General features: G+C 34.5%; 1 protein-coding gene across 1 annotated transcript; it reads right to left on the bottom strand.

Annotated features, from left to right (window-relative positions):
* Nucleotides 1-1,440: 1,440 nt before the first annotated feature.
* Nucleotides 1,441-15,579, bottom strand: LOC128553755 (uncharacterized; the record flags this gene model as incomplete). The annotated part of the gene is made up of 1 exon (XM_053534931.1): nt 1,441-15,579. A coding segment is annotated over one exon (2,837 nt), but the record flags the coding sequence as incomplete, so codon positions are not given.
* Between the last annotated feature and the right edge of the window lie 4,630 nt (nt 15,580-20,209).

Here is a 20,209-nt window from a genome sequence, read left to right as displayed (position 1 = left end):
AATGAGTTTGAAGCTTAAGTTGTAAACATACATTAAATGCAAGAGGGCTTTAATTGTTTACCTATCATTTTGAAGAACAATTATATGATACCAGTATTGTCAGAGTGATTTACATGCAGTTAATTTGGGAGAAAAATAATAATTCACTAGGATATGACGTGACTTTTTCAAGGGCCATAACTCTCCTAAGTGCTAGGAGTCTTAAGAAGAATACCAAAGGTGCAAAGTCACATCATGATGAAGATCATGCAAGGTTCCATCAATTTATATCAAATACGTTTTTAACTAGGCGCGTCACAAACTTCGGACGGACGGACGGACGCACGCAGGGACAAGACCAAATCTATATGCCTCCACTACTCATTGGGGTGCACAAAAATCCAATCAATAAATTGGCATTGCATGTTTAATACACCGACGCAGATTCTCGCTATACAAAATAAAGCTTAAACCCCCAACATTTCCTACCGGGGCAGACAGAAAATAGTGGGAGGAGCTACATTTTGTTTTTCAAAGCAGTAGCTAAAAATAACCATTGTAAACACAGGTAGCTTGTAGCAGACAATCTTTCTAAATACAGAAGAGCATGCAACTTACTTGCTGTTTTCAGTTGTAAAAGTTATTAATCCAGTTTTTGTAAATATTTTCTTTAAAATCACTAGTTTTTCTTTTCTTCACAGGTACTTGATAAGTTTTGTGGGATTTCTTTTATAAGACATTGTTCTATAGGAAATAGATTCCCTATCAATGTTATCATTCCAGTCAACATAGCAAAATATATTCTCATTTGATATGTTGTTTCGTTTGAGAAATTATTTAATTAAATCCAAATTAATCAAGATGAATGTAACACTAGGACTGTGAAACACAGTGTCAAGACATGAAATGAAAATTTGGCGGAATTTTTGGAGGCCTGTTTCAGTCAATGTATTATCAAGAAAGTCAAGATAATAGGCAATTAGGGAGGACTGTCAAAACAATACACATTCATGGCATCAAATTTACTGATAAGTTTGTGGCACTTTGCAACTGGACTTTCATACCAGATTATTCCCAAATTCAATTGAAAATAATGCATTGAGCGGGGAAAATGTAAAATAGTTACTGTGGAAACAGAACGGTCAGAAATTACAACTTATTTATCTAACACAAGCTTCAATAAATAAACACTTATGTACTACATGTACTAGTTACATAATAAGTATTTATTCACTTCATGCACATAATAAGTGTAAATCATTTTCTGAGATAAACACAAAGATGATAAAAAAAGCAGGTAAACAGAGGTGACTGTGAATGTTGTGAATAATCTTCTGCTGCAGTAATTTTGTTGATAAACAAAGCCACGTGCTTATTCTGTTTACATTTCGCTGCTCTCTGAGGTTATGACTTCTAAGCCCCTCCCGGGAAATTCAAATTTTTGACAGTTGAGATTTTAAAAAAAATCTATAAGTATACTTTCTTGACATTTTTTGAAACAAGATGGCCATGAAGGCCCTGTATCGCTCACCTGACCTACAGACCTAAAGATCATTAAGATTAACATTCTGACCAAGTTTCATTAAGATATGGTCATAAATGTGGCCTCTAAAGTGTTAACTAGCCATTCCTTTGATTTGACCCCGTGACCTAGTTTTTGACCCGACATGACCCAGATTCGAACTTGACCTAAAGATCATCAAGTTTAACATTCTGACTAAGTTTCATGAATATACAGTCATAAATGTGGCCTCTAGAGTGTTAACAAGGTTTTCCTTTGATATGACCTAGTGACTAGTTTTTGACCCGAACTGACCCAGATTTAAACTTGACCTAAAGATCATTAAGATTAACATTCTGACAAAGTTTCATTAAGATATGATAATAAATGCGGCCTCTAAAGTGTTTACTAGCTTTTCCTTTGATTTGACCCCGTGACCTAGTTTTTGACCCGACATGACCCAGATTCAAACTTGCCCTAAAGATCATCAAGTTTAACATTCTGACTAAGTTTCATGAAGATACAGTCATAAATATGGCCTCTACAGTGTTAACAAGCTTTTCCTTTGATCTGACCTAGTGACCTAGTTTTTGACCCCACCTGACCCAGATTTACACTTGACCTTAAGATCATCAAGATTAACATTCTGACCAAGTTTCATTATGATATGTCATAAATGTGGCCTCTACAGTGTAAACTAGCTTTTCCTTTGATTTGACCTGGCGACCTAGTTTTTGATCCTACATGACCCAGATTCAAACTGGACCTTAAGATCATCAAGATTAACATTCTGGTTTCATTAAGATTGGGCCAAAATTGTGACCTCTAGAGTGTTAACAAGCTTTTCCTTTGATTTGACCTGATGACCTAGTTTTTGACCCCAGATGACCCAATATCGAACTCGTCCAAGATGTTATTGAGGGTAACATTCTGACCAAGTTTCATTAAGATTGGGCCAAAAATGTGACCTCTAGAGTGTTAACAAGCTTTTCCTTTGATTTGACCTGATGACCTATTTTTTGATCTCAGATGACCCAATATCGAACTCGTCCAAGATTTTATTGAGGGTAACATTCTGACCAAGTTTCATTAAGATTGGGCCAAAAATGTGACCTCTAGAGTGTTAACAAGCTTTTCCTTTGATTTGACCTGGTGACCTAGTTTTTGAGCCCAGATGACCCAATATCAAATTCGTCCAAGATTTTATTGAGGGTAACATGCTGACCAAGTTTCATTAAGACTGGGCCAAAAATGTGACCTCTAGAGTGTTAACAAGCTTTTCCTTTGATTTGACCTGATGACCTAGTTTTTGACCCCAGATGACCCAATATCGAACTCATCCAAGATTTTATTGAGGGTAACATTCTGACCAAGTTTCATTAAGATTGGGCCAAAAATGTGACCTCTAGAGTGTTAACAGTCAAATTGTTGACGACGGACGGACGGACGATTGACGACGACGGATGCCGGGCACAGGGTGATCACTAAAGCTCACCTTTGAGCACTTCGTGCTCAGGTGAGCTAAAAATTAAATGCACCAATAGAAAGGATACATATCAAAGTATAAATGTACATGTTTTAATTTTTTTTCATTCAGGAGTTCATTCAGGATTTCAAAAAAGGGTTCTCTGATGTTTACCATGCATATTTTATGTAGAAACCTGCCCCAGTGCCATCTCCCTGCTTTTATATCCCAGTTGGGGGTTTTAACTCATACACTCTGTTTGTTTCGCATTTCAACCCTATGTACTACACATGACAAACATCACATATTGTATTTGATTGTTTTATTCGAAATCATTTAATCATAAGAGCAAATATAAAAGTAAAAAGATAGCATCAATACGTTCTTACAGTCAGTAATCGTGGCATTAAAGCATGCTCTAAACCAAAGGGAGTAGTTTTGGTCTGTATTAGTTATAATAATATTGTATATTGAAACGCCATTTTTCCCGTTCGAGTTTATATCGGGTAAGAGACTTCCTTTGTTATTTCACATGTATGTCATCGCTTTTTAAAGTTCTTCAACGACGGCATTTTTTCTCATGCTGAAGAACAACTTTGTATAATTTATACAAGATGGTTATGATGACCCTGGATCGTCTCACCTGAGTAATATGAATTACATATTTCTAATGTCAAACGACGCTGAAATATTAAGAAAGAAGGTCAGAAGGTCACATTCGCGGTCACTGAAAGTCAGTTCTAAGATTGGTGTCAAAAGAAATTGATAATGTCATCCAAATTTCAATGCTGCATCTTAAAAACAAGAAAACTGGCCAGTAGGTCAAGGTCACAGTCAGGTGATCCCTACTTTAAGTCATCAGGTAATTATTATTTAATAGTCTAGGAAATATGATCTGATATTTTTTAAGTATTTTCCTATATACATCATACAACAAGTTATCCCCGGGGCGGGGCCTTTTTCACCCCAGGTACATAATTTAAAAATTTCGTTAATGAATCACTAGACATTGCAACCAAATGGCAACGCCTAGGACTTATACTTTCAGACTAGAAGATTTTATATTGTTTTCTATTTAAGTCTAAGTTAAACTTTGGACCCCAGGATAAAGCCTCTTTTCACCCCTGGGGCAATATATGAACAACTTTGGTAAGGACGACTGGGCAATGCAAGATACCAAATATCAAAAGCCTAGAAGATTTTTGAAGTTTTTTCCTGTACAAGTTAATGTAAAACTTGGGATCGCCTTGGCGGACCCATAGTTGACACTAGAAAGATAATTCAAACAAACTAGGTAGAGACCCACTAGATAATGCTACAGACCAAATGTCAAAACACTAAGACTTGGTGTTTTCAACAAAAAGATTTTCAAAGTTTTCCCTATATAAGTCTATGTAAACCATGGGCCCAGGGCTGGGAAATATTTGACCCTTGGTGGATAATTTGAACAATCTTTGTAGAGGACAACTAGATAATGATACACACCAAATATCAAAGTCTAAAGACCTGTGGTTTTGGACAAGAAAAAATTCAAAATTTTCCTGATGTAAGTCTATGTAAACCATGTAACATCCAGGGCAATTGCAAAAAAAGAGAAGCCCAAGGATCAGATCTGCCCAGTTGCTTTGAAGAAAAAGATTTTTAAAGTTTTCAATATTTACAATATAACCATCTAGCTAAAAGCCGCTATATTTTCCTTTCGGTTGACATGGCAGCCAAAGTTCTGTATGGATATCAATTCAATTTCTGGGGCAATTTTGAAATGGGGTAACCCAAGGATTATTCCAGTGAACTTAGGTGTAAATCTGCCCAGTGGTTTTGAAGAAGATCAGTTTTAGAAATTTTGATGCAAGACGCACGACAGACATCGAGCGGTCACAAAAGCTCATTTTGAGCCTTTGGCTCAGGTGTGTTAATAAAAAAATATTAAAAAAGTGTTAATGCGTATGTAATAAAATGATGTTAAGATTTGCATAGAGTAATATGTACTCGTTCATTCGCGGACTACAGTCGCGCATGCCTACTTCTCGATACAAATCTAATAACATATAAATGTTTATTTATTTTATGTTTTTCGGTGGCTTATCGAAATATAACGGTGAATTATATCCTGATAAACTCACTGGCCACTCAGTGAATAATATCAAATCTGATACCCGGATTAACGTCAAAAAGTTTACCGAGCGTACTGAAAGCCGGAAACAATATGACGATGACGTCGTTAAAATGACGTCATCTTTGCGATGCTTCCTGATAAAATTTCCCGCAAATTTCGACATTTTATTGAAATAAACACAACAAAAGTAAAGTTTTAGACATAAAATAAACAGAAAAATTGTTGGTATCAATGTAATATCACGATAATTTCACTAGTGAACACCAAAAGTTGTTATTTTCACTCGTGGCTGCGCCACTCGTGAAAATATCACTTTTGGTGCCCACTCGGTGAAATTATAACGTGATATTACACCGAAACCAACAATTATCCTCTATATAATTCGTAGTTATAAATATTATAAAAATTAAAAATATTTTTCAGACATTGAATGTTTGTATTCTAATTGATAATAGTAATAACATCGCACCAAATGATAACAAATTCAGCAGGTCTCTTAATATAATACAATATTAATCATCGAATACCTTTTATGATCCCTCACTTATTCTGTCGTGAATAGACATAAGATATACCTGCTGGTGTTTGATAATGCTTCAAAGAATAAAGATCAAACTTTGAAATTAAAATAATACATGATGCAAAGTATCTAGTAACAACACATCTAAAAACGCATCAATTTACAAATAGTGTACATTTAACCTTAAAGTCTAATGTTGCTCTGTTTTAATTAGCACTGAATTACCAATGGATTCCGGAAACATATAGCTGTTGATTATTTTCAGGTTAGATGAATGTATGATAAATATTGACATACAAAATATGACGTCTGTGATTAGTCACACATATTTATGCAGCTTGAAATCAAAAAGATATGTGTACGTACATTGGCAATGATACTAACTTGAAATTACAATATTAATGTTTCACAAAAATAAAAGAACCAGTAAACACGTTACCATTGATTATACTCAGTAAATTTAAACATGTACAACCGGTTTTTTTTTCTCTTATTTTCAGAATACAATAAGTAACATTAACCCAATGTTGCAAATTTAATGTCTAATCCTTTCAGAATGATTTTACGTTAATTAGACTTGTTCCAAGCTAAATTTCACCCTTTACATTGAGAATACATTAGATTTCCTTAAATGTTATTAATGCAAGTTATTGTATATAATTCGATAAAAACTCCTGGTTTTGTACTAATTATTCCGTTGTTGGGATTACACAATCATGCTGTTTGCACTTGCGTTAGGTGAAATTTTAACTTTTCCAAACATAAACTTCTAAACATTGAAAGGAAATGTAAATTATGAATAAATGTTGAAAATTTCAACTGAAAATCTAATAGAGTTTTTCAGAACGTTTAACGAAATTGTATTCACAAATATACTAAAATATTTGTTTCTTTTTTATTCTATTTAGAAATACATAACTAGACATGGATTCAACATAGCTATACTTTCTAGCCCTTTTTCATTATAATGTTGTAATAGACTTCGGTTTGAGCTGGGGCTAGGGAGCATTAAGGATATTGCATTTTCCATTACCTCTCATGAACAGATTCAGTCAAACTGTGTCTGCTATTATTTTGCTTTGTTGCATTCTATGCTTTCAAAGAGTCTTCTTAAAGATTTTTATAGAATATAAAGAGAACAAACCTGACAACCACTGCTAGAAACACTTTATGGTGTAGGGTTAACCTCTAAGCCTTCGTCAAGTATTGGTGCTCTGTAAGGCATATATCCCTTTAAGCTTTAGCCCGCTAAATTTCTAAAATGGACTGGTCCAGCATTCACTGGGCAGTACTATTCATCATTTAAATGGGCGTTCACTGAGAATTTACTAACTGAATAACGAATGGCACTGAATATCATTGATCTCAAAGGCAGAATCACTTGCCGCCAACAGGCTTGAGGTTATTGATATATATCTCTTTCCACTCAAACTTTCACCTCATCGAACCATGGTGAATTTTGCAATAAAACAATATTTCTTCGTGCTCAGGTGAGCTAAAAATGGAATAATCTGCCTGATACATAAACATTCTATCTACACATATACATTCAAAACATGAACAAAGTCAATTTAACAATTACAAAAAAGTAATTTTCTACAACAAGATAGATAAGGTATAAATTCAGAACATTCTGTATATTTGAAATATATATAAAAATATGATATATCAAAAGTAAAACAAAAGAAACAATGAACAAAACTAAGGCATTACTATATCAGCTTTACAGGTGTTAACTAAATATACGTCTATAGGTCTTGGATGCCCTTAGGACACAGAAGTGCTAGTCCTGCTAGTTAAGGCATTTGGCAATAGAAAACGTATACTGAACTTACGGTCAAGGAAAGAAAACAACTGTGCATATTATTATTTCACCATTAAATAAATAAAATATTTAATCTTCTTGTTATGGCGAAAAATTGTACCAAGTTATTTGAAAATCCCACTATGCATATAAAAAGTTATAGACCAAACAGATAAATTATATAAAATTTTGGACCTCTAAGTACAGCCTTGATCTTTGATTTAGGAGGTCTTAACAATTCATCTGACACATCATCTTATTATAGTGAAATCTATGTGGACAAAAATAACAAAGAAGAAAAATGAAGTTAAATTTTTTATCTTTCAATGTGACATTGATTTTTCATATATGTATCTATGTCTTAACATATTATATAGTAACTGTTAAGATTTATGCCAACTTATATCTTTAAAACTTTATATACATATAATCTTTGACCGCTATTTGTAACCTTTACCTTTTAGCTATTGATTTATGTCTTGCACAAAACGCATAGTCTAGTAGTAGTGATTGTATTTGCCCAATTACTTAAATTTCAATTTATTCTTACTCACGTTATAGACGCCGGACACTAAATGATATAACTTGTATACATTTAAGAATGTCACTCACCTCTAAGGTAGTGGAAGAAGTATTAAACGTGAAACGTTGTTTTATTATAGTGAAGGTGTGTGCCAAGTAATTTGCTTCAAAGGTTATACAGCAACACATAGAAAAACATTTTAAAATCTTTGACCTATAAGTGTGACCTTGACCTTTTATGCATGGTTATGTGTCTTAAACGCGGCACGTCGGTTTTTTTATGGTGCCGAGTTACTTTGATTTATGCATCAATGCATTTATATAAAGTTATACAACGGATTAGAAGAAAGACTTTAACGCAATGTATTATATCGACGGTCGTTCCTGTCATGTTATTTCAAAAGTTAGCGATCGGACATGACGTTATGAACATGGGTGGCACTATATGCGCCACCACCCATTTATTTTTATTGGCAAGAGCATAAGTGTCATTGCAAACAAACATTGATGAAAACAGCGACCTGTTTTGTAAGATTTTGTTCGTAAATGGGTGGAATTTTAATTTTCGGCCATACATTTAGAATAGCAAACATATCTATTTGATAACACAATTAAAATCTCAAACAACTATACACATATAGGAAATCAATAAAATGCAAAATAAAACACCTCGTCCCACTTATGAAAATATGATAATTTGTAAGAAAAATATAAACAAAATACTTACAACTAAGAATTAAGCCGTCAATCTATGAAAATACAAAGTATAATATCGCTTTCATGAAACTGTATACACATAAAAAGTAAAAGTATACCTATATACAAAACGGGCGATAAATGTCGTACAAAACCTCATTTCAAATGGACTGCTTAAGTTTTGAATTGAACAAAACGTGATCACAAAGATGGCATGGAAACGCTATTAATCTAGCAATACATACACTAGGAAGTACATTGATACAAATATATATGTAACATTGATAAATATCATTTAATACACTTTATGAATATTTCTAGTGAAATGGATTTCCAATGCGTGCACTGACTAACAAGCATGTTGAAAATTAGAAATATGTTTAAAATTCAGGTGAAGAAATGTCACTCTAAAATTACTGTGTTATTACGTATTCAGGATAGACAATTTTGGCAGTTTTTAGACATACAACTAGCTTAACGCATATCTGGGTTTCCGTAAAAACTGGACAAATACAGTAATTGCACAGGAGAAGATGTAACTTGCTAATTGTCACTACTTGTCCACTACCTAATCCTGTGCAAAAATCAACATAAGAACAATACAGCATGTATCTTAAACTTACTGGTTTCATTTTCCAGTTAAACATTTGCAGTGCAGTTTTGCACTGAAGGATGTAGTACACAATAAGATCGTTATATCCAATTCGAAGCAAAATGCTGATGACATTTACGAGAAACTTAACGGTTTTTGTTGTTGTTGTTGTTTTTGTTTTTCTTTCTTTTTTATGTATATATATATTCAAACTTACAGACAACAACATTTACTAAAAATGTCTACGATTTGACGCTTAAAGATAAGATAATGCTGAAATAATAAATAAATTATAGCAAGAACGCTGCACACCATCACTAGGCTACTTAACAGCACTTAATTTTGAGCAGTTTGTTTGTTTGAGCTATTTTTTAAACAGTCAATATTCAAGAATTTTTTTTCACATATATAAAAACCTGAAAAATGACCAACATTTTGCAGTCTTTATGTATGTCATTGAAATATCATGTTGATTGTACGATGACTGAATGTATTGGGAAGACAGACGGGTACAAGGTAAATAATCATGACAGTTTGCAAATATACTGGGCAATTTAATGTGTATTACATATTTTGCTTTTTCCATTGATATCTTTAGAGGGTCGTATACTGTACTCTAAACCTTGAAACAAATAAAATAAAGCATTGGCTTTTAACAGCTTAAACATGGTAGATAGTAGTACACGCTATGGTTGATAAATTTGAATCTACTCGTAAATGACAAAGAATATATATCCTTAATAATACTTCCTATCAATAAAGAAAACGTTTCCGACCCTCCAAAACGTCGTATTTGTATACAAGTGCACATATGAATATATACACATATATTTATATCTGTAGTATATAAAATTTCAAATTCTACAGAGGCAGTAAATTATACATGGCAGCACAAATAAAAATATCACACGTAAAAATAACAATCACTAAGGACATAAAATGCATAGGTGCAGGGCAAAGTATGAGTTGTTCTTATAATTCATCAAGAATAAAATTGACAAACACTATTGAAACACATTCCATCATATATAGCAAACAAAAATCAACTTTCAGCCCGCTAAATACAACGGACTTTTATCGGCAGTTAGACGTACATCAAAAGTACATCTTGCTAGTCTCGATTGGTAACCGTGTAGTTACATTTAATCGTTACCAAATTTGTGTGTGATTTTGACATGCCTTTAACGAGTATCAAACCCAATTCAATTAACAAAGGTTACTGTACGTTAGTATCTTCAGCTTGTTCAGCTTCATACCATATCCTCAATTTACCTCTTTTCCCCACCCAACTTACAATATTTTTATTATTATGAAATGCATTTTGCTGATTGGCATTTGAATGTCACGGTTTACTTTGTCTTCCGCTAAAATGTCAATTTGTAGGTGACCGGCTTTGCCGTGTGTGAGGCTGGTAACCTTTGTTGCGCTTAATGATTCCAAAGATTCTACTTATACTTTTTCATTTTAAAGTGTAATCTCTCCCGTGTTCTCTTTCTTTGATTTCTTATAAAATCATGAATTTTTACCGCAATGACATCTGAGCTCCGTTCTATGAAATGGGTTCAAATATACGTTTTCAGCAATAAGTATTTAGAGCTCTTGTTCCACAGCATTTTTGGTTTTACGAAGCGAGCTGGTGTAGTTAAACGAAAGTAGAGACAAGAGGGCCAAGATGGCCCTAGGTCGCCCACCTGAGAAACACACCATAACACAAAATAACAGTGTAAACATGTTTGACCTAGTGATTTCATGGAAATAAATATTCTGACCAATTATTAAAATTGGAGCTAAAATCTTGAGTATAAGTGAGTATTTTCTGTGATTTGACCTAGTGATCTAGTATTTGACCCCAGATGACCCATATTCGAACCAAATTGACCAAATTTAATGAAGATCAATTGAAAAATACAGCCTCTATCGCATACACAAGGTTTTTGTTTGATTTGACCTAGTGACCTACTTTTTGACCCAAGATGACCCATATTCAAATTTGACTTAGATTTCATCAATGCGATCATTCTGACTTAATTTTAGGAAGATCAATTGAAAAATATAGCCTCTATGGCATACACAAAGTTTTTCTTTGATTTGACCTAGTGATCTAATGTTTGATCCCAGATAACCTATATTTGAACCTGACCTATATTTCATCAATGCAATTATTCTGACCAAATTTCATGAAGATCAAATGAAAAATACAGCCTCTATCGCATACACAAGGTTTTTCTTTGATTTGACCAAGTGACCTAATTTTGGATCCTAGATGACCCTTTTTCCAAAGCGGCCTAGATTTCATCAAGGATATCATTCTGACCAAAATTCATGAAGATTAGTTGAAAAATACAGCTTCTATCGCATATACAAGCTTTTTCTTTGATCTGACCTAGTGACCTAAATTTTGACCCCAAATGACCCATATTCAAACTCGACCTAGATTTCATCAAGGCAATCATTCTGACCAAAATTCATGAAGATTAATTGAAAAATACAGCCTCTATCGCATACACAAGGTTTTCCTTTGATCTGACCTAGTGACCTACTTTTTGACCCCAGATAACCCATATTCAAACTTGACCTAGATTTCATCAAGGCAATCATCTTGACCAAAATTCATGAAGATTAATTGAAAAATTCAGCCTCTAGCGCATACACAATGTTTTTCTTTGATTTGACCTAGTGACCTAGTTTTGGACCCCAGCTGACCCCTTTTCAAATTCGGCCTAGATTTTATCAAGGTTATCATTCTGACCAAAATTCATGAAGATTAATTGAAAAATACAGTCTCTATCGTATACACAAGGTTTTTCTTTGATTTGACCTAGTGACCTAGTTTTTGACCCAAGACGACCCCTTTTCAAACTCGAACTAGATTTCATCCAGGTAATCATTCAGACCAAAATTCATGAAGATTAATTGAAAAATACAGCCTCTATCGCATACACAAGGTTTTTCTTTGATTTGACATAGTGACCTAGTTTTTGACCCCAGATGACCCCTTTTCAAACTCGGCCTAGATTTCATCAAGGTTATTATTCTGACCAAGTTTCATGAAGATCAGTTGAAAAATTCAGCCTCTATCGCATACACAAGCTAAATGTTGACAGACAGACAGACAGACGACAGACGCCGGACATCGAGCGATCAGAAAAATTCACCTGAGCATTGCTCAGGTGAGCTAATAAGGGACACAAATATTGCATTGCTGGTTTAGACAGAATGTAGAGAAAGTTAAACACGAAAATGTCCTCTTTAAATGTATACTACTTTTCCTTAGAGCGTAACAGAACGGTGTGGACTATTGTGAGAAAATACCTGCCGTTCTAAGTAAGTATTTAATTAAATTTCAATTCATTCCGTTTCATAATCTGTAAAACTGTATGTGATTATATAACATACAGAATCTCATTCTTAATGGCAAACAAGTTCTTGATGACAGACAATAAAACGCGCAACAATCAATTCGATTCCCAACACTGAGAAGTTGCATAAACTGGATTAACTAACACACCGGTGAAATATAAGCTTTTAGTTTGGGGATGATTGACAGCTAGTCATAAACAAGGAGGTCATCATCATAATCATAACCATAAGCAGTATCTTCTCGTCTCCTTCTCCTACCCCGTCTGTATGACTCAGGATCTGTGTACCGTTCGAAAACACTCGAAAGACTCCGTGTATTTACATTTCTGTCCGGTAGCTCAAGCCTGTCCTCAACCATTCCAATTTCTTTGTGATAATCAAGTATCCGTCGGTCTTTCTTAAGAACACGGATTACCATTTTTTTCCCAAGGACGTTTGCCAACATCAATGGAGTCCTGTGATATTTGTCGTGTATATTTGGATCTATATTCAACTGCAAAAACGTATCTATACTTTCACGATCATCAGCAGTAACAAAATGGTGAAATATTGTACTTCCTTCGTTTTCATACGGATCTCCATGTTTAAGTATCTCTTTGGCTACAGCTTTTAATCCATTTTTGCAGGCATACTTCAAGGGAGTTTCTCCAGATGAATTCACCAAATGTAAATTATTCGTGAACTTGCAAAGCTCCAAGGCAATGCCCTCAAATATTTTACATTCTTCTCGCCGTGCGCTATGACCTACTATATTCTTTAGAGCAGTATACAGTGGCGTGCAATTGTCTTTGTCAGGGTGCGACTGCATACCATCTTCAATCGCAGTTTGTAACATTCTGTGAACAACATTAGTTGAACGCTTATAGACTGAATATAAAAATGGCGTTCTACCCTTACCGTCAAGTTTTGTTGGACGCTTGCCTCTTTTCAACAGTTCATCTATAATGGTCATTCTTTGATATTCTGTGGCAAAATGGAATAAAGACATTTTGCCAGTATCTGGTTTAAACTCAACTTCAGCTTGCGACTCATCATTATCTAGAAGTACCTTGACTGTTTCTAAATGCCCTTTCTGGATTGCATGATGTATTGGATATAGTCCAGAACTGTCACGTTGCATAATATCGACTCCCTTGATTATCAGTTTGGAAACTATTTCAGAATAACCAACTTTGCATATTTCATGCAGAAAAGTTGCTTCATCATTTAACACGGCATGCCTACCTAAAAGCATTTCGAACATTTTCTCTTTGTTTGCAGCAAGTGCTAAGGACATCATATTGATATCAATCTCAGCTCCCTGTTCAAGGAAGTACTTAACAAGAGTGCAGTCTCCGAGCTTTGTTGAGATCAACATCGCCATTGAAAGCTCTTGTTTTGATGCAAAATCACTTACTGAGTCAATGATATGAAAACACATGTCACTCAGGGGACTACGTGCTTCCTTAGCCCATATTAAATATGACGGAAGTCTGATTTCAGTGCTTGGCATTTTGAGAAATTTAAACTCAGAAAACTCCCTGTCAAGTGTTCTGACAGGAACCATAAGTATTGTCTCAAGCATGTTTCTTTCGTTCAACTCGCGAAAAAAGGAATCACAGAAATTTTTATCCTTAAATACTTCATGTTTAAAAAGTGTAGGATCCAAGTACTGTGAGACTTTCTGAAGCTTTTTCGAAGGTGACATACTCAATTCATTTGTTCTAAAAGCAGGGTAAATTACTAATTTCCCTATCTGTAAACTGAGCTGGGCATATCTTGCTTGGCTTAGGTGTATAACACACCAAGGCAATAAAGCCGATTTATTCTCAGTTGATGAGACATTTTTCTGTTGCGCAGTTTCTCGATAATATGTTAACCCTTGCGACGACTCCTGCTCATCAAGCCCCTCAGAAGATTTATCTTTTCTCATGAATATATCATGCATGCCACTATCACATTCATGGTGACCAATTCGAATGAAATTTTCTATGAAGGTCGTGTCACAAAATTCAATAGCAGCTGTTGTATTTTTCTCGAAGGAGACAATGCCGACTGAATCCTGAACAACGCGATGACTGAATGAAAATACCTCGTTTGTGCTATCAAAATGAATAAACCCACCTCTATGCTTGTGCAAACTATGGCGGATCTTTCTGATGTGATCCTTTGGTCGGAACTGCAGCTTACAAATCGGCTTTGTTACTTTATCTGATGTCTCCTGTATGGAAAGCTCAAGGTCTATTGAGCTCAAAGTCCTAGATGTTTGAGCCCATAATACAAAAAATGCCACGAATGTGTCATCATCATTTAGAAGGCCAGAAATGTTGGATTTTACACAAGCCATGGGACCTTTGAAAAATTTAACGCCTTCACTGTATAAATCGGTATTATTTGCAAATAGCCTTGCGCATTCAGGGAACCCAATTGTGGAAGAAACATCTGGACTCTTTAGTTTTAATTCTACAATATTTTGTAGGAGTATTGAATGCTCGCTTTTTTCGGTCAATTCACTAATTTCTTCGTTTTTGTAACATGCTTTAGTAAAATGTTTTTCTAAAATTGTTTTTCTTTCTTTTGGCGTTAGATCCTCAGAAGATAGAGTAACAACATTTTCTTTGGTAAAAAAACTCTCTACAATCATTTTTTCTACTGCTTCAGTTAGAATATAAGACCGGGAAGTGATAATTACGTACAGGTGTTTGCTTTCAACAGCTGATGCAATGGATGGAATGTGTTTCTGCCATTTTCTGCACTCCTCTTTATCAAAAATACCAGAACCAAACATGTCATCTATTAAAACAGCCTCTACATTGTCCAATATCACAAACCTCCAATCGGAGTAGGTATTCAGTTGTATATACCTTTCGTTTTTCGAGACTTCGACCAAAAGTTTTTTTGCCACTGTTGTCTTTCCTTCCCCTGGTGCTCCATTTAAAACAATGATATTGTTTTCCAAGAGTTTCGTTCTCGCTTTTTCAAACTGTTCTGTCCTGACAAAATATTTCTCATCAAGAACATCTCTGACTGTTTCTTTAGAGCGTTCTGAAATTTGAACAAGTACTAGTTATATTCCCGCAGCTATACAGAACCACGTATAAAAATCTAACTTATATTAATGGCATATTGTCTCCTTATATGAATAAATACCAACTGATAAAAACCCTCCAGCTGATGCCAATTTCAAAAGTAACTTAGCAAGAAAAACCTTCAAATAAGATTTTATTGGTTTCTCATTCAGGGCTCCAAATAATTTGTTTGGCCTATGCGTATTTACTCATCAAAATTTTGGCGAATGAGTAAAACGGTAAAACCTGAAATTGACTACGAGTAATTTTACTCCTGAAAATTTTCTTTTTACCACTACTTTTTACTCGTTTAACATTCTTGCTAGTTGACGCGCAAAGTCTAGGTCACCCATGAATTTGTTTGCACTTAAGTTTCAATTCAGCATTCAGGTTGTTGCTTCTTTTTTTCCATTGGCTTGCTTTGGCTTCACACTCACTGCCAAATCAAATAGATTATTCAATATACATTTAACGATGTTTTGGGAATAAGTTTTGCTGGTTTATTTAAAGAATGCGTAGCACGTTAGTTTCATACATTCTTAGAAAGAGACATGTTTTGGTTTACTCCACATCAGAAGTTAATATTTTAAATCGACACCGCTTTAAAATACACTACCTCAATATTGATTCCCAAAAATTTGATTTACGCACGCATTGAGTGTATAATATAGTTTAACCTAGCTTTATAAAATACCGTTCAATGCCTGTGTACGTTCATTGTGGCAGAATGAATGCCGGTCGTGCTCTGTTATGTAAAGCATCCAGACGATTCAGATTTTGTTTACGCTAGTAAAAAGTATTTGAATGCGTTTCTGTAATTTCATGTACATTTTTATACGCTAAAAAAATAGCAGACATGCGTATATGCATTATTTCAAAGCGTAAATTTACGCTAATACGCATCTTATCTGGAGCCCTGAGTCTCATTCTTTTGGATTCAAGCGTCCATCACATCCTAAAGGACCGGAAAATATAACAACACTGAATCCGAGTACGGAGAGACTTTTTACGGCCGCAACCCGACACTTAAAGATTGCTGTTGTGATAGTTGATAAAATTTGTTAAAAGATCCTTTGGAAGCAAAGAATGCAACCAACCAAAATAATAGTTAACTCGGATTGATTGAGTCTGTTCATAAACTGTTCGAAGTATTTGAATAGAAGCGTTAACTAAATTGAGCTAACAGCATTATCCACATCATTTCTCAGTCCTACAATTGAATCTTAACGGGTAAAAATCAAACATTTCAGGTGAATGTTTTTCGTTTTCTAAATGAGCAAATATTATATTAATATACCATTATCAACATGATCAAGAAGGAAAATGAAGTCTAGCACTACTTTGGTCCATTAAATGTTCCCGAAATGACAGATAAAGGCGTTATATATAACATTACCTTCACATTCATAAAAGGTGTTGAGAGGCCATAACTCAGTTAAGAAGACATTATGGTTTGCTTTGATTTTGACGAACTTTGTTGAAGAACCACAGTTTTTTCTACAGGACGATGAATATCAAAAGTGTACAATTAGTAGTATATATGTTAATGTGTGCAATATATCAAGCGTTACAATATGTGTGAAATGTTTATTTATCTTTATGCTCTACGAAGGGAAAGAACATAGCCGCCGCTTCGTCCGTCCGTCCCGTAATTCTTGTCTGGATTTTTTCTCAACAATAACTGATTAGAATTTAGCGAAACCTTATAGAAAGCTTTTGTTGCTCTTTTAGTATTCAACTATCAAGAGGAGATGCGCATATTATCTTACTGCCCTTTGATTATTCAACATGGTATACCAGTACTGTAGTACCACTTCTCATCAGGACTATTTCTCAGCAACCGCTGGCTGGAATTCATCACAACATCATAGAAGACGAGATGTGCATATTGTTATCATGTTCTGGTCGGCGATTTTTACTGAGTTATTGCTCTTTTAGTATTCAACATAGTAAACTATAGTACCATTGATTGTCAAGAGTATTTCTCAGCAAAGACTAGCTTATATCAGTGCAATGGAAAAGTAAGCTATCTATGATACCAGCTATAAAGGATAATGCAGTCATGCATGTAACAGTCCTGATATTGTTTGTCTTGTTTTTTTTCTCATATTTCCAGATATATTTCCCATACTTTGACGCATATATAGGAGAAACAGAGGTAGTTATCTTTCCAGCAATAGTTTTCTCAACATATTTTACCTTGTAAAATTCTGTGAGTTTTAACATTTCAAAAAATCGTCTGTTTGTTGACAAATTGCACCACAAAAATGTCACACTTTCCCCCATGGCATTAAAAAATTTGATCTTTACATATTTTTCTTTTTAAAGAGCTGATCAATACAGTTACTGTAGTAAGGCCTAGAGGTAAAACGTGCATGAGATACTATGTACATAGCCACCTAAGCCTACAATAAAGTTTTAGCGGAGTTGTTTTCCTTTTTTCCAAATATCTTACCCAGGATCATTTTTAAGGCTCAAATAACTTTTTTTTTTTAAATGACATCTTAAATATTTTTTCAGACTGTGTACTTTGATGCAGTTACCTACACATATATCTCAAAAAGGCATGCATGGGGGCGATGGTCAAGTGGATAAGGTGTCGGCCGTTCAATCAAGGGGTCGTGGGTTCGAGCCCTACTGGGGTCACGACCATGTCTTCTCATATGACATCAGTACTTGTTTTTCCAGCTTAAAGCTTTCGTTATAATCGAGCTAAAACAAATTAGTATAAACTAAACTAAAATAGGCAGTGCCTACTTGAAGTTTGTACTTTTAATTCCAATGCCTACATATCATCTTCATGTTCAGGTCAGATGATTTTTCACTGAGTTATCACCCTTTGATTATTTAACATAAGTATACTATAGTACCATTTCTTTAGGAGAACTCCTCGGCATATGCTAACTGGAATTCACCTATACTTAATAGGAAGCTTTACTGTTATGTGGATAAGTGCAGTTATTGCCATTTCCTTATTCAACATCAGTAAACTACAGTACCATTTCTTGTCTGGGGTCCTCAGCAATCACTTCCTTGGATTGATCATAGGAAGCTTCATTCCAAAGAGATGCACATATTATGTTCAGGTTCCAGTCGGATAATTTCCCCCGAGATAATTCCCTTTGATTACTAGTATTCAACATTAGTAAACTATATCCTTGTCGGGAACACTGGCTTGAATTCAGCGAAAGCTCATAGATGCTTTACTCACAAGAGGAGGTGCGCATAGTATCTTCATGTTATGGTGGGATGATTTTTCCTTTGATTATTCAACATAGTAAACAGTATGTGCCTACTAATCCACCGACAATTTTTGACAGTGACGTCATTTTGTCAACAAACTATAAATAACCACGGTATATCCCCAAACGGATGTATACCTATAATAGATAGAAATATGTTCTTATCGTATCAGAAATTCTAAGTAAGGTATAGTCCAGTGGATGTGTTGGTTACTTGTCACGCAGGCAATGTAAGTTCGAAACCAGTGGTAGGCGATGTATATTTTATGTAATTTTTTGTAGCAAAAATATTGTTTGAAAGACCAGTTACATTTGCTTCCTTGATTTGGAAAAATATTGTTTTTATATGTTTCTTTCTGTAAGTTTTTTTTCATCATCAATCATTTATTATAGTATAAACTTTAAGTATATCAAATGTTAATGCAACATATGCCTGTCTCACCGTCAGTCTCTTGTGTTTTAGAATAGATATTACTTTCTCGTTATTCTCCAAATGCTCGTTACTGTAACAGTTAAAAACGTGTTCATAGCCATTTTAGCAATTTTATTTGGAGTGAAATAACGAACGTTTTCTACACAATTTATTCTGTACGCATAATTCGTGATGCACTAGAAAATCAAGATAACTATATAGTTGAATAAAAAAAATATCGTGCAGGAAAAAAGGTTCCGCCAACCGGATTCGAACTCGGTATTTTTCGGTTACTACGACAGCGCCGTTATCCTCTGGGCCACGTATCCATGCAGACTATACGTAAAGAAACATAATCATAATCCAGTACAATATAAGGTAAACATTGGAAAGTAAACACAATATGACGTCACTGTCAGGTATCCCTGGTCGGATAGTAGTCAGTAAATTTCACATTTGTTCTTTAAATATGCAATTATCTTGCTTCGGGGAACACCAATTGGTTTTACCGACTTTTTCTTGTTTTTATAATTTTGCAGAGATCTAAAAGATAAAGTTTATTAAATAAGAGCGAAAGGACCATTTATAGTAATGCTGTTTCTAACAACCCTTTTAACGCTTTAAAAATTAACTGAAATGAAGTCAGTGCTTGCGCATAATCAGGAAACCCAATCCCATCAACGGACAAAAGAAATTGTGTTTAAAACAGACTTACCGATGGCTCCTTCTGCAAATTGAAAAGAGTAATACTAGTTTAAATTGATACAGCTCCGCCATTATATCTTCCAATACAGCAATACTCCTCTAACAAGTATTTTTTTTTCAAATTTGCTTTATCTCAGAAATAAAGAAAAAGCAATGACTCGACTCTGAATAAGCAGTCTTACACAGTCAACATCTACTGAATCATAGAAAATTCTCTTAACAGAAAAACTTGAGAAAAATACTGTAGA

This window comes from Mercenaria mercenaria, unplaced genomic scaffold (assembly GCF_021730395.1).
Source record: "Mercenaria mercenaria strain notata unplaced genomic scaffold, MADL_Memer_1 contig_4274, whole genome shotgun sequence".
Lineage (NCBI taxonomy): Eukaryota > Metazoa > Mollusca > Bivalvia > Venerida > Veneridae > Mercenaria > Mercenaria mercenaria.
This window is presented reverse-complemented; position numbering and strand designations above follow the sequence as displayed.